The 17315-nt window shown below is 43.6% G+C and overlaps 2 protein-coding genes across 4 annotated transcripts; both read right to left on the bottom strand.

Annotated features, from left to right (window-relative positions):
* Nucleotides 1-1781: 1781 nt before the first annotated feature.
* Nucleotides 1782-4381, bottom strand: LOC143259206 (protein asteroid-like). 3 transcript variants are annotated; one of them, XM_076520605.1, is made up of 3 exons: nucleotides 4074-4381; nucleotides 2868-3990; nucleotides 1782-2663 (listed from the first exon to the last, which is right to left on the bottom strand). In XM_076520605.1, the coding sequence occupies exons 2-3, from the start codon at nucleotides 3925-3927 to the stop codon at nucleotides 1864-1866; spliced, it is 1860 nt and encodes a 619-aa protein (XP_076376720.1). In that variant the 5' UTR covers nucleotides 3928-3990; nucleotides 4074-4381; the 3' UTR covers nucleotides 1782-1863. The 3 variants fall into 3 exon arrangements, with proteins under 3 accessions (XP_076376720.1, XP_076376721.1, XP_076376719.1); XM_076520606.1 differs by having other exon boundaries at nucleotides 1782-3319; nucleotides 3830-3990; nucleotides 4074-4362; XM_076520604.1 differs by having other exon boundaries at nucleotides 1782-3990; nucleotides 4074-4378.
* A 2241-nt stretch (nucleotides 4382-6622) lies between these two features.
* LOC143259207 (organic cation transporter protein) lies at nucleotides 6623-10596 on the bottom strand. Its single transcript, XM_076520607.1, has 5 exons — nucleotides 10234-10596; nucleotides 9965-10150; nucleotides 9343-9880; nucleotides 8062-8247; nucleotides 6623-7429 (listed from the first exon to the last, which is right to left on the bottom strand). Exons 1-5 carry the CDS (start codon nucleotides 10524-10526, stop codon nucleotides 7394-7396), a joined length of 1239 nt encoding a protein of 412 aa, XP_076376722.1. The 5' UTR covers nucleotides 10527-10596; the 3' UTR covers nucleotides 6623-7393.
* Nucleotides 10597-17315: the final 6719 nt, after the last annotated feature.

Here is a 17315-nt window from a genome sequence, read left to right as displayed (position 1 = left end):
AGCCGAAATAGTGAAAGCAACAATTTAACCCGAGAAGAAAATAAGGGACCCGCCTTTTCCATGTATGCTCACCTTCTTACCGCTATATGTATTCATACGTCCGCGCGCACATACGTATTCGTACGGGGTCAAATGTCTGTTTCACTTCTATTTCTTGCAATTCATGCAGGAAACTTTCATTTCGCATAAGCGTCCGCAGTCTATTTGTCAGCCGTCATAGAAATCCTGTAAATGGTAGAACATTGATAAAGAACAAGCATTTCCTCACGCGGGATTCTTTCTATTTCCATCGAATTTCACGTTGAACCACTGCCGTTATGTCATCGAGAAGTACAACGTCGATATCGATGCTTTTTTTAAAGACATCGGTCCAAGTTTAATTTATTGATTTTCGACTGGTAAGTCTCGGAATTGGACCACTGTGGCACTGCGCTAACGACGAGGGTGGGAGCGCGAAGAGAGAACGATAAAAAGAATAAGAAAAAGAAAAAGAAAGAGAGTCAAATAGAGAGAAAGTAGCAGCGGTCGGAACGTTTACAGCCTCGGCCCTTTTACGAGAACTTTCGTCGAGGACGCAATAAAACTGGTCGACGTATGCCGACGGGGGTATCTCGTTTTCCCACCCCCGCCCTCCCGCCCCCATTTCCTCGATGCTGCGAACGTGGAGCCGGCGCAACGCCCATCGTCCGCAAGCCGGCCCCGATTACGTTCGTTACATTTTCGCCTTTTACGATTTTCCAGCTGGTTTGCATTTCACGTCCGCCCATCCTCTTAACTCGCACCCCCTGAAAACCCTCGCTCTCCTTCGCAGCCATCGCGTTCGCGATCAGCTTCCTCGAGCCCCTCCGGCGTGTACCGTCGACCGGGAATTTTTCCCGGCAGTCTCTCACAAAGGATTCCATTTTCTCAAATAATCCCGAAAACGCGATAGAAAGCTCGTAAAGCGGCCAGGCAATCTCGCATTTACGAGCTTCGCTCGTTCGCGCTGTCAACGCGGGGCCGTTCCACCTTGAAATACGGAAAATCTCTCGTCCCTCTCGTCGCTTCGAATTTTCCTTCCTCCTCGAACCCCCGTGAATTCGACGATCTTAACCCGCTGCTAGTAGCCTGCTACCATCCTCCTCGTGCAGACGATTGCTGGCCGAGAGCCGAGATCTCGGAGCCGTCGATTCCTTGGATCGTGTTTGCCAGCGTACCCCGGTACCAAAGCGGAAAGCAATCGCGAATGTTCGCCAAATGGGAGCCAACTCGACGACCATGCAGCATGTCGTCAAGGTTATACCGTTCGGAAGGAACCTCTTCAAAGTTTCATTAGCGATTTTCCCTCGCGTATCATTGGAACTTTTAGGGTGTTTGAAGAACAGAAAGGGGAATGGCTTTAAAAAGTCTTTCGAGTATGGACTATAGTAATGTGCCAGAAGTGCGCCCGTAATTTGAAACTAATTAGTCGAGGAGATCTCTTTTCTGTGACAATTGTGTTTAAGAGCGTGTTTAACAGCTTCGCCTATTCGTATATACATATGTATTTCGGAATGAAGGAGATCGGAAATATTATCGAAACGTACATATTGTAGTTTCTTTGCTAAGCCAAGGTACTCGAAACAACTACGAAGGCAGATTTCGTATTATTAACTATTATATTATGGTCATTTGCTTGGAATTGTATTCAGCGAGGCGTAGCTGAAGAAACTGTTTCGAGAATGGAAAAATGTTTCCGCCGCCTTCACACTCGGTGCAGTGACCAATTTTACCGTATTTAGGGTTGAAGTAATTGCGCATGATAACATTTAAAAGTAGTTTATTTCCGTGAATGTAACACGATATCGTACAGAAATGATATATAACGATTTTTCGTATTTGAGTTTAAAAAAATAATGGTTTCACTTTCGACAGCAATACATTATATGCTCTTAAAAGAGTCGGAGACCGATCGAAAATAATATTTTTGTATGTGTGAAGATCTTTACGACTGCGAAACGCAGTGCAGAGATTATATAATAAAGTACCATTATACAAATTGGCTATTTCTGGTTCATCGTAAGGAAAGCCGAGAAGTGCATTTAAACATATTCCCATAGACAAAGAGAACTGAAATTGTGCAAATGCATGTTGAACGACATGTTCATGGACATTAGGGTCTTCTGGTTGTTTTTGAGAATTTGAAATAAAAAATGGTGCTGCTAAAAGACAATCTAAAGTATCAATTTCTTCGCAGGCCACGGCAAGAGTGATTTTTTCATTTGGTTTAATATTATTTAATTGCCTTTCTTTCATTAATGATTTAATTAATGTTTCCTTTGATTTTGTAAAGGTGTCCAAAGAACTATAGTATCCAATTTTTGAAACTGTCTTTTGGTACAGCATACAAATAAGTATTGAATGTATACACCCATGACGCATAGGCAACTGATATTGTTGTGTCTGACTTGTCCAATATTTAAGGCAAGCAATATACAACTGCCATTCTGGTAAAACCTCTTCGGTTATTTGGATATTCTTAACTCCCAAAACATTATCAATAATTGCTTTGCGTGCAGAATGTGAAAGTTCTCTTGAAGTTGATAAAGGTACAGTTACAGTCTCTGTTAATCTAGAGCATACAATACTCAACCCTTGATTCCTGATTACAGTGTTGAGATAGTTTCTCTTCCTTTCATCGGGCACTACAGAATTTAAAAGTCCAAATATAGTACGCAAGATATCAAATCCTATCGAAGCGCTTGTAGGAAAATGTAACATTTCCAGTTGTGTTGGTATGATGTTAAAATAATACTCTACTATGTCTATTACGAATGGTAAATGTTTAGCCAATGAAAATTCATATTTCAACCAATGAGGCAGTCTATCGATCATTGAATCATCACTACCTTGTTTCCACTGAAGAATTGTATCACTTAATGTCATGAAATATTGTGTTCTATGTTCTGTCGATGTTTGCGCATTCATTCTGTATGGTAAAGTAGAAATATCTCCTTCATATTTGTAGGGTTCTCTTGTATAGTCGGCACAACTTTCTTCTGGAATACTCAAGTGTGTAAATATCTCTGCACATGGATTTTTATATCTATTTACATTCGCCTCTATCATTTTTAAAGCGTATTGTCTCATTGGGATAGGTACCGTTATTAATATTTCAGTAACGGCTTCCTTTAATGTAAGCTTACTTAACCAATTTAATGTTGTTTGAAACATATTAGCTTTATCTGGACGACACCGACGTTTTCTCATTCTGAGAAAGTTATGTAATGTTTCTCTTAATCGTATATCATCGTTGCATAATATAATCGAAGCTAACGACAATGTATCTTGATTCAGTCCTCTAAAAGAATTTAGTAAATTTTCTAATCTATAAATTTTGCAATGTATCGTCTTTGTACTAGCATTTTTGGATCTCTTTAACATATTAGAAATTAATGTATCACATTGAACGGTCAATACGTTGTACACATAGAAGGCAGAAGCGCTACTAACTACAGGACAATTTAATGCTTTCGCTACTACAGCTATAGTTTCATCAGCTTCGAACAAGCATCTTGCGTGTGGAACACTCTTTTTCCTCAAAACATCCACAAAAACATGTAATAACAATAAAGGTACAATTCTTCCATCATTTCCAGATAATATGTCCGATACCGATTTAATCTTAGAACTCATTCTGCTTAGCATTGTAGGAACTCTTGATTCCTTGCAACTACCATGTAGAAAAACTAGTGGTTTTATATCGACATTATGCAAATCATCAAAAAAATCCGACACAGCTTGACTATACTTGTCATAATCACCGCCACACAAATCATTACAATTAGCATAATTAATATATAAACTATACGCTATATTGTTCCCATCAAGGACTAAGTCTGTATCCCCCAGCTCATAGTCTTCTAGGCAAAAGTTGTTCACATATGCTGCTAATCCCTGAATACCCATTTTGGCTGTTTCTCGATTCTTACAATAATCACTTGAAATGAAATATGGCTACGTCACAAACATCTGCAACAAATGTACGTAAAAAAATGATATTATGAGAAAACATTTGAGAAAACACACAATACGTTCCGGACTTTCGAACCCACCTGCGTCTTATCATATAAAATTTAAAATACTATATATGTATGTATCTCCACTGCTGTCACGTTTTTCTAACTTTGCAAATGACACAAACAAATGACTATCCCTAATGTTGCCGTTCCCATATCGACATCACTACGCATCCTATTCGCGCCGAATCCTGTTTCAACAATGGATTGTGAGCTAATCAGAATAAAGATATTTCTGTTGTGACCGTCGTTAAGTGATCAAGCTACGACCCGAAGCCGTGCAGCCTCTTCTCTAGATGGCGCTCGGCGCAGCACTGCCAATACGAGATGCTTGCATTTTAGTTTACGTATAAAGTCTACAGCTTAAAATTAAATCGATACGATACTGGAAGTGGAATTTGTTTTGGAATTTGTTTGGTCTTCGACGGAAGCAGTACACGCTTGAACACGCGGTTTCTTCCCAAATACAGAAAATAACAAGCCGACAGCGTTCTAAACGTACGTACACTAAATTTGTAATATGTTTTTCATAGACTGTTTTACACAATATCAAATTACTTAAGTGGTATCGGTCACCTTGATGATCCGAATGACTAACTGTATCCAAATTCTTTAAATTTAAACAAATCACCAGTACGTACGAATTTCAAATTCTCTGAACATACTTATCATAATAAAAAAAAATCGTTTGCATGCAGAAGCGAAGATGTTTCACTAATTATGCTACAAATTTTTATTTCAAATCTGATCCGTACGTAGCAGTGTGAACGTTAATTAAGGGGATGGAATGGGGTGGGGGCAACACATGTAACCGATTCGAATCCATATACAGGGTGTCCCACAATTATTTTAACAGCCGAAAATGAGGGGTAGCTGAGGTCATTTGAAGTAACTTTTTCCTTTGCGAAAATGCAATCCGCGGCTTCGTTTGCGAGTTATTAACGAAAAACACTGGCCAATGAGAGGTGACGGTGCGAGAGAGAGAGAGTCCGCGAGAGAGTCCGCAGCACGAGGCTTTGACAGATTGTCGGGACGGACTCGAGCCACGTTCGAAGTATTGAACAAATCACGAAGCGAGAACTTTCGGGATTTTTTTTTACTACGTAACAGTGATATTTTTAAGAAAAACGCTGTTCACCTTTACTTTAGAACGTCTGAAGAATATTTACTCATTTTTCGGACCCGAAATAATAAATAATTTAACCGTGACGGCCGTTTTAATTTTCTAGTGTGCATGACACCTCGTGTGTAACATGTGAAATTTTTAGCAAGGTGTACAGTGAAGATTAACAAAGTACGTAAATGATATTTTACGTTAATGGTATTTTATTTAAATAATTCCGTGTCCGAACATAGTTCAACGAATGATTCGCAAAGCTAATTTAATAAATAATAATCATGTTAAAGGACGTAAGGGATATGTTTGTTAGAGAAATATGAAGAATATTATCAACAAGAAACTCACCCATTTAGTTGTAAAATCCACTTCATGCACGGAAATGTGTGCAGGAGGATAGTGCATTGACCTCGTACAATGTATGATGAACTCCACAGCTGATCTGTATCCGACGGCGACGAACAGAAGGATATCTCCAGGCAGGCAATTTCAACGTTTACTTTCACTGCATTATCACTAAACACTGATCACTTATCAATAATATTTATGGACCAACTTTCCTGGGTTAATATGTATGGCTCTGAAAAGAGCCGATTGTTTTATGCGACGCGTTCGAAGTTCATATCGTTAAGAACACATACCGCGTTGACGGGATAAACTGCGGAAGACTAGCACGATGGCTGACAATGCTCGCGTTCGATGGAAAACAGTTGAAATTCGCTCGTAGGAGAACGAAACACAGTCGGCCATCGTGCCAGTCTTCTGCAGTTCATCTCGACAACGCGGTACATACGTGTCGTTAACAGTGAGAACTTCGAACGCGTCGCATAAAAAAATCGGCTCTTTTCAGAACTATACATATTAACCCAGGAAAGTTGGTCCATAAATATTATTGATAAGTGATCAGTGTTTAGTAATAATGCAGTGAAAGTAAACGTTGAAATTGCCTGCCCGGAGACATCCTTCTGTTCGTCGCCGTCGGATACATGAAGTGGATTTTACAACTAAATGGGTGAGTTTCTTATTGATAATATTCTTCATATTTCTCTAACAAACATATCCCTTACGTCCTTTAACACGATTATTATTTATTAAATTAGCTTTGCGAATCATTCGTTGAACTATGTTCGGACACGGAATTATTTAAATAAAATACCATTAACGTAAAATATCATTTACGAACTTTGTTAATCTTCACTGTACACCTTGCATAAAAATTTCATATGGTACACATAAGGTGTCATGCACACCAGAAAATTAAAACGACTGTCACGGTTAAACTACATATTATTTCGAGTCCGAAAAATTAGTGAATATTCTTCAGACGTTCTAAAGTAAAGGTGAACAGCGTTTTTCTTAAAAATATCACTGTTATGTAGTTAAAAAAATCCGGAAAGTTCTCGCTTCGTGACTTGTTCAATACTTCGAACGCGGCTCGAGTCCGTCCCGACCTTCTGTCAAAGCCTCGTGCTGCGGACTCTCTCGCGGACCCTCTCTCTCGCACCGTCACCTCTCATTGGCCAGTGTTTTTCGTTAATAACTCGTAAACAAAGCCGCGGATTGCATTTTCGCAAAGGAAAAAGTTACTTCAAATGACCTCAGCTACCCCTCATTTTCGGCTGTTAAAATAATTGTGGGACACCCTGTATAACGATTCTAGTCGTTCAAAATATTCGAATTGATTGCGATGAATGATTATTTATGCTTGAGATAGATTAAAAAAGAAAGCAGACTCTAATTCACCCTTAGTGTGTGCTAGAATGTATAATAGCTTCCTCGAAGCAGGGACAGTTTTCGTGGTAGATCTTTGGCGATTCGATCGTGCTTCTACCAAATTCAACAGATTGACACGTAAGAGTGTAATAAAGAACTGATCGAAGTCTCTTCTTCATCGCACCTTGTAATTCCAGCAGCCCCCCCCCCCTCTTCCCCGTACGATCGCCGTTCTGTTCTTTTCTTAGCGAACCACCCACGGCGTGGGGGGTGCGTCGCCCGAAATAAAAAGAAAAGCCCGTGCCGCGTGGATTTATGGGCTTTCAGGGAAAGCGAGACGAAACTCGAGCGGAGGAACGTGTCCGCGTTAAACGGCACCACATGTCGGCCCACGGTTCTCGCTAATTTCCACCGATTAACCTAAACGTCCTAAACCTCTAAAGAAGCCGCCGCCGCACGGTTCACTGCGAACGATATCGTATTGCGAACAAAATCAGTTTCGTTTTTTATAACAATAGCGCAGGACCTATCTCCTTAGTTCGCTGGCTCGGCGTTCGTCGACCTGCAACAAACACAAAGCAATCGTCAGCTGTGATTCCTGTACTTAATTAGCGTGTTAGACAAACAAATTGATCCCACGAGAAATTTTAATTAACTGGCCGGAATTGTTCGTACTCAGTCGATACAATAAACGAAACTGAAAATGACAGTCTTCTAAAAAGCACACGTTCCGTACACTATCTCAGGCACCATAACAAGACTGTTGATAATTATAGTACGAAATCCTAAGTTAATGTTCTGCACGATTAATATTTTCCTGCAAGAACCAGGGAACGACTAGCTAATTAAAATATAATCGATTACGTCCGTTGTATAATATTTTATGATTCCGTCATTTTAGTAAAACGACGATGGAATAGAGATTGAAATAAATTTCAATCGTATCTACAAAAATCGGATCGCAGATGTTCTGCGACTTTCGGCAATCGCGAACCGAGGCTTCCAATATCTGTCCGAAGGATAGCTTTTGATCTGCTTAAACGATCATCCCCCTCGCGAGGTAGACATCTGTCGCGATCGCGTGAAAATGAATTTTGACGAATTAAGAAGCAGCTTCTGTTTCATTTACACATTCCGTGTACTTTTTTTTGAAACAGAACGTACGAGACAAAGAATTCCAGACAATCTACTCACGATCTGTCTGAGACTGGAGAATCTTCTGATGTCGCCCAGGTAACCGGAGATCATGCTGCTGCGCAACACCTCCGGTCTCGAGACTGGACGTCTCGCGTTCACATGATGTCCTTGAGGTACCATGATTTTCCTCCTGGCGATCGGATTGTCCCAGAATGCCTGTCCGATCCCGAAGTTCTCCCCGTCCTTGAACAGAGTGGCTTAATTTTAGAACGCCCGAGTCGCCTAGAATCGTCTTATGTTATCGATACCTCGAAGTTTGTAACAGATTTTGGGCAGAAATTTTTGCTCGAAATTAAAGAAGAAATAATGACTCGAATCCACGCGTCGTTTCAACTATTGGGTTGGCAACCAAGTAATTGCCGATTTGTTCAATGAAATAAAAAATTTTTTTTTACTTGGAACGAAGTTTAATCTGTAATGTATTTTCCATTTTGTTCGATGACCTTTTGCCATCTCTCTGACAACTTGAAAATTCCACGCTCGTAGGAAGTCTGATCCTTTTCGGCCAGAAACTGAGTTAAGTGAGATTTTACAGCGTCATCGTCATTAAAAGTTTTACCACGAAGGGAGTTGTCCAGGGATCGAAATAAGTGGTAATCCGATGGCGCGAGATCAGGGCTATATGGTGGGTGTAACATCAATTCTCAACCAATATCCATCAATTTTTGCCGAGTGGACAAAGACGTGTGCGGCCTAACATTGTCCTGCTGGAAAATGACACCTTTACGATTGACCAATTCTGCTCGCTTTTCCTTGACCGCTGCATTCAATTTGTCCAGTTGCTAACATTCACGGATAATAAAAAATAACATAATAATAATAATAATAATAATTTTATAATATAACATTTACGGATATTATATAAATGGGAGTGAGAGACATCTATAACTGAAGTCGGCAATTACTTAGTTGCCAACCCAATAGCTTATCGCTGAGCTGATCCTTCTGCGAAGGAACTTCGCTTCATTCGTTATAAAACAGTCATAATACTAAGTGATCCGACTATGCTTGACCACAAGAACCAGACAACTAGAATCCGGACTCCAGAATCGTCTAGAGGGAAATCATCTTCACAGGCAATAATTTACGAATGGTTACACTAAGAATGGCTCGATTAGCTACGGCGGGAACAGCTTCTGAAACTTGTCAGACCTTACGAAGCCATAGCTCTCGATTCGACGGAAATAAATTACGCGATTTCCACGAGAGAACGCGCGTATCGACTTGTCACCGGAAGTCGACAGGCTCGGTGATAAGGACGGAACAGGGTTCTCTCACCTCCAAGGTCTGCGGCAGCTGCTCCATCAGCGTTTCCGGCAGGAAGAGGCACATGATTCCAGCGGCTAATGTCGAGAGGCCGAGTATGATCATCGGCAGGTAGATGTTCACCCGGCTGGAGAAGGCGATGAAAGGGCTGAGGATGGACGTGACGTATCCCATCACGTGTATGAAGGCGACACCCTCGCCTCGGACCACGGTCGGCAGTAACTCCGCGGCGTACTGCAACGCGATGCTTGTCGCGATGTTGATGAAGAACCGGCTGAATATCGCGAACGACACGTAGGTGGCACCGACGGACACGCCGGTCGCGAACAGGCAGAACAATCCTGAAATGATCAACGAGCCGACCAGGCTCCACCTTCGGCCGACAATGTCCAGGGTGTAGGTGACCACCACCACGGCCGGAAACTCGGTGGCCGAGGCGATCGTGAAGGTCGTGAATATGTCCATGCCCAGGATGTCCAGGCACCTGATGTGGCCGTCGTAGGCCATCTGGATAAGGCCCCAGGATATGGTCAGCAGCAACGTGATCCTCCTACGGAAGATTCGGACGATGACACGTGGCTTATCGTTGCTCATCCCTTATCGCTGGCTGATTCGGGCCGATCGTTCGGCTAACCTGAGACGTCTCGTCTTCAACAGATCCAAGATGGAGTGCTCCTCCGAAGCTAGTTTGTCCGCGGTTCGCACGCAGTCGTCCATGAATTCCGAGTACACGTTGTCCGGTATCGTTTCTCTGTTCCATCTCTCGATCTTCCTAATGATCTTCGTCGATTTGTCCAACTGGCCGGTGCTGATCAGCCACCTTTCCCAACACACTTCCTTTCAAACCTTCCTTTGCTTCCGAAATGCGACACAGTCTCCCTTCGTTGATTACGTCAAGGTTACCTGACACTTTCCGGAAGCACGAACGACGTGAAGGCCGCGGTGACCAACGGGGCGGACGTAACGACGGCGAACGTTCTCCAGTCGGCCAGATAATAGGCCATCCATGGCAATAGGACAGCGCCGATGGTGAAGAATATCCCGTAGGACATGTTCGCGACGAACGTCCGCCATTTTGGCCCGATGTACTCCAGCACGAGTATGTAGGCCATCACGAACGTGTTGTCGTACGCCAAACCGACTATGAACCTGCACAGGCAAAACAGCCAGAAGCTGTTGATGGTCGCGGTGAACATACCGCCGAAGAAGGCCGTCAAGTTGGTAGCTATCAGCACCGGTATTCGGCCGTATTTATCGGACAGCCAGCCGAAGAGGAAGCCGCCGAAGATGGAGCCTATGAAGAAGATGCTCTGGGCGAGATGGATCTTGTAGGCTTCGTCGCAGACCTGGAAAAGCCCGGTGGAAGATAATTCTTTTCTCGGCTCTCTATTTCGCGTGCAATCGAAGGCGCGATTGGAGATTGATTTAGGGGTGTCAGGGACAGATCCGCAACCCTTTACCCAGTTTTGCTCCTGCGCGACGGACACGTAAGGCACGTCGTCGTAGCTCAGCTTGAAGTCCCAAGCGTCGCACTTCTTTAACGGCCAGCTTTCGTCCGGCTTGCCCATCGAGACCGCCTTGTCGACAGGCATGTCGTAGATCCAGCATCTCGAATAAGGCAGATGATGGCCCTCGAATGGCACCAGCTTCGAGCTGGGTATCATAATTTCGCGCAACTTTTCCCCGGACATTCCGGCCATCTCGGGCAAACGGCACCAGTATTCCCTCGGCAGCGTGATCAGAAACGCTTGCGTGAAGTAGACGAACGTGAGAAACAGGCAGAAGATCGTCAGCATACCGAAAAGGAACTTCTGGTACAAGCCGAACTCGCCTGGTGAACGTGATCATCGTCAGACTATGTTTAAACGATTTCCCCCATTCTAGTTTATTATTTAGAAGGCTTCCAATGTAATATATATATTATATCATCTGCCTTATTTATATTATATATAATAATATAATATATATATAATATAATAATAATAATAATATATATATATATATATATATATATATATATATAATAATGTTGTAAGAGGCAATAATGTAAAGACCTCGATGGAATAGAGTTGGAATTTGCGGTGGATACTTGCCCAAATAAATCAGCACATCGTCGAGAGTCGTGCTGTCCACGATGTGAATGATAGCAGAGGTTCTCATCGTGAAGCGTGCGTATCCTAATTAACAGATAAAGTTCAACTGATTCGCTGGTTCAACGGTAACCTAGCGTTAACTTTTGTTTACGTAGAAGCTGTCACGATCGGTCGTAACGAAACGTTGCAGCGGTGTGAATTGAAACGAGCATTGATGGCTCGCAAACAGCTTCGATTGCAGCGATGTTTAAACAAAACTCGGGCAACTCGGGGTAACAGGCGAATCTTTTGCGCTCTGTTGCGTCTCTGGGTAATTGTGACGACTGCACCGCGGATTTCGTGCGATTAACTACGAAAGGGTAAAAACATTTAAGCAATTCAATAATACTGTCGAACCATTTTCAGCTTATTAAAGTGACTAAGAGACGAAATAAATATCCACGTAGCTACGGTATCTCGTAATTAGTGAAGTCAATATTTATTTCGAGTAAAAGTCCGCAGTCTAGTGGGTGACGGAATTATTTGCTCAGATTCGTAAATCAATTGTTGCGCTAATTTATCAGAGCAAAACGTAACCGGTATCATATAATCTCACATTTCAATTTGAACATCATTAAATATATTATTTATTAATATATAGAATTATATAAATTATATTATAACTTATATTATATAATATATAATTATATAATTATATAAATACATTATTTGTACGGTGTGCAATTTTTGAGGTTGTTAGCTCGGCGATCGATCGCTGGTGAAGAAGATTCGTTATCGAGAAATGTGTAGCTGCTCCATTAGATCTCGAACGGTTCGGTTTGCCCGCGACGAAAACAACCCTCTTCCCGTTCCGACTCCCCCGAACGAGGTAACGGCGGTTCCGTTCGACACAAATTGTAGATGATTTCTGATCTTCGATCCGGGGCCCCCCGATTCCGCCCCGACGATCTGTGACCTTAGAAAGAAACGGGGGTTGATGAAAGCTGCGGGTTGTAGGAGGGAGCCAATCGGAGCAGGCGTTTAGCTAATGCGTGTAACGTGGCCCGTGGGACGATTCGACGCGGTTCTGCGCTTGTTTCACGCTCCTCGTTACGACGAGGGGGATGGTGACACCTTGCCCTCGGCTCACCCCATTCTCATTCCGTCGCTGCTGCTCGGGGGTGGCACACCCTTTTCAGCGATGGCCTCTCCGCTCGCTCTCGTGCTACATTCTCGACGAATTTCTGCCGTTTCTACTCTGCTCGTGACCGCAGCGTTGCGCATTATTCGAATAAAATTGTATTCGAATAATATATCGAATAAATTCCACGAACGGAAATTTTATTCGAATAATATATCGAGTAAATTCTACGAACAAAATTTTATTCGAATAAAATTTCGAGCAGACTCTTCGAACGAAATTGTATTCAAGTAATATTTCGAATGAAACTTTATTCGAATAATATTTCGAATAAACATAAAACTAACAATCATTTACATTTATACAATATTGCAATATTGTATTTGTATTATATTGTATTATTACTGCAATATACGTAGCTGCACAAGAATTAATTAAAGTGCTCGGGTGAATACCGACAGAGATTTTTGCGATTCCGTAATCCATTTTGGACAATGCCACGAATCTCGTCGGAAAACTGTTTCTATACATAGATCTCCGAATTTCCTTAAAATTTTCGTACACCACGCGGGACGCGATCTTTTGTTCGAGGCACCTTGAGGCAGTCGCTACCCCCGCGCCGAGGGTGATTTCCAATTTGCAGGGACGTGTAACCCGACGATTTACATAACTCCATGGTAACGGTATCACTCTCCCTCTCGAAGAATCGAGACCCCGCCTTTTCGGGCGCGCCGAAGGGCCTCTATGGGGGCGGATTCCTCCGGAGAATATAAATGGTCGTAATTTAAGGTTCTCTTCCATTGGAGACAGACTCCTTTTTCCACGGTATATAATTTATACCCGATTTTTGTTTTTTAGGCGAACTCGTTTAGACGCCGCGACTCCAAACGGGTTGGAAAATCCACGAACGTATTTTTCAGCTGATCGCTGTCGCGAATGTTTCAATCGTTCCCTCGGATAATTGCTGAGGACGTTGCGCAATTATCGATGGCGTGAAAGCGTTTTTGTAGAAATTTCTACGATATACCGATTCACTCGCGCAGCATAACAGTTATCCAAGATTTCGGTTGAATCTAGTTTCAACATGTTGCAGACAGCGAAACAGAGTTCTGAAATTCGTGTGATAATTTTTGTCGCGTTACGTCATCCAGTTTCGTTGTAAAAGGGCGAAGAAACACAATTTAGTTGCTGCCGACGCGATACGTTGACCTTCGAATAATTTATAATCGAAATAACCAAGAAATGTTAACACTTAGCCAACCGAACGGGGAGATCTCCACGTTTTAAATTCAGTCGGTTGACGACCGAATGGATGATTAATGAAAAATTAAAAGTGATTGCTTAATTTTGTTAAGATTTGCAAGAGGTACGAATGCTGAAGAAGTAGTCGATGCCATGTTAGTTTGCTTTATAATTTTTGTTCAATCGAATGAAATATTTTAATTTTACGAAAATTTTTTAGGTTTCTAGCGCGGCCGTGGAAGTGTTAATAAAGAACGAACTGATCGGGGGTTTACGTCACAGAGCCACCATTCTTTCCTCATTTCTGCAAATGAGTTGACTTTCCGTTGCAATCCAGGCTGCTTTCATTTCATTTCGACAGAATTAGCTCCGCTGACGGTGACGTAATTCGCGTTAAGTTTCCTCGTTTTTCGGATCGATCCGGCGACGAATCAGGGCGCAGTTAGTTAATGCGGGCTTGTGTTGGCACAGCCCCCGAGGGGGTGGCTTGCCACTCCACCGGCGTAGTTAGGGGTGAATCGTGCCCGTGGCAACCATCTCCCGTTACCACCGATCCGAGCTCTCTCCCAGCTCGATTCCAAATGAAAATTTTATGCGGAAAAATCCTTCGCTCTCTTCCCGTTGCTTGTAAACGATCCTCCCTCCCTTCGACCTTAATCTCTAATGAACCTGCGACCAAATACTTTCCAAATAGTTTTACGAACCCCGATTTATCCGGCATCTGAACTCGATGCGAAAGCGACAGATCGTATTCGGAGAATGCCGATAATTATTTTCATTTGAAACGCGAAGAGCGTTCGATCATTTCTCGGGTTGTCGAGATCGCTCAAAAACAATCGCGATTATTATAAAACACGAGGAGCAACTGAGTCAATTTTTTGGTTGGCCCAAAAAAATGCGAGAGGCTTCCAAGAAATTTTTGGGCTCGTTCTAAAGCACGAGGAGCTTGCAACAATTTTTGGGACAGCTTTAAGAGTAGAGAAGAGCGCGCAGGAATTTCTTTTGTTCCTAACATGGTTGTTAGGAAACATGAAAAGCATTTTAAGAGACGTTCTGGAACACGAAAGTTCGGAGAACAATCGAGTACGCGAGAGATCGGCGTAGCTAGGGGTTGCGAACGCAGGGTAAACGGCGACAATTGGTCTGCTGCTCCGAAAGAATCCTCTCGGTCGGCGACCACCCCCCGCCCCCGTTCAAGGGCGAATCTCTCCGCGACGGTAACGTCCTCTAATTTCCGGAGCCGGGTGTGGCTTTTGCCGCAATTAATTTCCCGGGAATCCAATTAATTCCTCGCCGCCGGCCAATGAACTAACGCTGTTTGCCGAAGAAAACGTTGTTCCTCGTTGATAGCCGAGGGGGGCTGGAAGCGGCGGGGCGGTGTTGCTCGAAGAAGAAGGTGAGCCGGGAGGGTAAATTCGCCGGGAATATCGTCGAGGAGCGGCGACGGGCGTGCGGGAAGGGAGGGCGCAGATAAAATTACATTATCGCTTAAAGCGTCCTCGTCGCGCGGCTTGGAGGGGCGGTGAGGCAGAGGGATGGAGATGGTGAAAGTGGGAGAGAGGCGACCAGGGTGAAAATCACGTCCCGTAATTCCCGGGCATTAAGGTAAACGTCCAAGTCGCAGGGCGCAGGTTCGGTCGCCATGGAAACTGACACCCTTCCCACCACCGGTCCCTTTCAATCGATAACTTATGAAACCATCGTGTCACCCCCTGCGCTCCTGCACCCTCTTCCGACCATCCCGGAGCGGGTCCTCCTCCTGGATGCTGGCGCTTCCTGCGATGGCGACCGGCTGCGGATCGTTAAAGAATTTTTCCACGGAGGTGAGCCGCGAATTTTTCACCGTCTTTGCCAGTTTCGCTGGTTCGTTCAACCCGTTCACGCCGATATTGGACACATTCTAGGACGTTCGACGATGTTCTAGATAATTAATTTCGTAGCTTTGTGCGTCTCGAACGAGAGGCTAGATTTATAATTACCCTTGAAGCTCGTAGAAACTTTGCGAGCTGCCAACGTGAAACGAATTTCAAAAAACAATTCTCAAATATGCAACGATTGATTTTTCGCATTCGTGGCAAAAATGGCTAGGAAGAATTCAAAGCAGCGATTAAGAGTAACTGAGAGTATCTAATTAATTCGACCTTGACCTTAAAATCCTTAAGGGAGGAAAATATCTTGCGCTTAGATCTGATGCCTCTCAATCGATGCAGATGCAATTTTCAACAAAAAAAATCGATGCAATTTTTATTCTGCAAAAGGGTCCAGTAATGAATAGCTGGAACAATAAATAATGAACTAATCACAAGCACAAAAATTTTTGTCGCGTGAAATTGGCGCGCCGTTCTATAAATTTCTAGAATCTCTTCGCGATTTAATTCGAGGCTGGTCTGCTAGCCGTAACGCGATAGAGCGTGACGCGGACTGACAGATGAAATAATAGAGAAGGGAATTACGGAATCGCAGGGTCGAAACGCGATAGCGAATCCATCTCGACAGCGGAACTTGTTTATTCTTCGTGACGAATGGCCGTCGACATTAACTGCGAGCGTTCTAACCACCGGGCCACCATTTGTCGGCCGGTAATGCGTGCGATCGATTAATTAAATCCGGCCAACCGGCGATGGTATCGTGCCCGGAATCATCCCTTAAACGCCGGACCAATCGGAGCGAGGTTACGAGGGGTTCGCCACCCTCGTCGATCCCCCGGGATAGAACGGGACCGATTACCGCGCGACGGGATGATCGTCCTTAAATTGGGATTTTATTAAGTGCCCGGGAAATCTACCGACCCCTCGGAACCCCACGAACCACCCTATTCTTTCGGAAATTCGCGCGCATCTCGAAACGTGTCCGAGCGAGAAGAGCATTTCACGAAGCAACCGCAAAATGAGCTGTTTCTACCGCGATTATATCATTTCCACTGCAAAAATGTGTCGGTTTATCCGATTCTACTTTAATATTGGAGTCTGAAAATCATGGCACGCGTGTAATTGCACCGTAATAATTCATTCGGATACAGGAAAAAGGGGCGGAAAAAGTGGTTCCCACGGAACGGCATGAATTCTCACTCGAATAATCTGGCTGTAAAAAATCGCCGAGCATGCAATTTCCCGCAAAATATGTGCACGGAAGAAGTGTACGATTAAAAATTGAAATTGAAGTGTTCACCGAGATTGGAATCACGGCGAAGAAAAAAATTCCGGTGGCAACAATTAAACGGTCGCGTGTGTTGGCAAATAGGAACGTAGTCGAAGATTGCTTTCTCTTTTCAAACACGAGCGAGCGGATTGAAGAACGCAAACTTGGTGGCCGGAAGTGCGAGGGGAGGAAAAATCGGGCGGGCGGCAGGCCGCCCGGTTTTAGCGACGAGATCCCAATCGGTTTCGGGAGTCGCGAGCAATTTCGATTTCGCGACGCCCTGGATCGATTCGATAACAGCTGCTGCGCGCCGTGGCGAGGCGAGGCGAGGCGAGGCGAGGCCGCCGCGGCCGTCGCAATATCCAATCGGCTTGTTTGGCTTAAGTTTCGGC

The sequence above is a fragment of the Megalopta genalis genome, chromosome 3, assembly GCF_051020955.1.
Source record: "Megalopta genalis isolate 19385.01 chromosome 3, iyMegGena1_principal, whole genome shotgun sequence".
Lineage (NCBI taxonomy): Eukaryota > Metazoa > Arthropoda > Insecta > Hymenoptera > Halictidae > Megalopta > Megalopta genalis.
The sequence above is the reverse complement of the archived record's forward strand: the minus strand, read 5'-3'. Positions and strand labels throughout refer to the sequence as shown.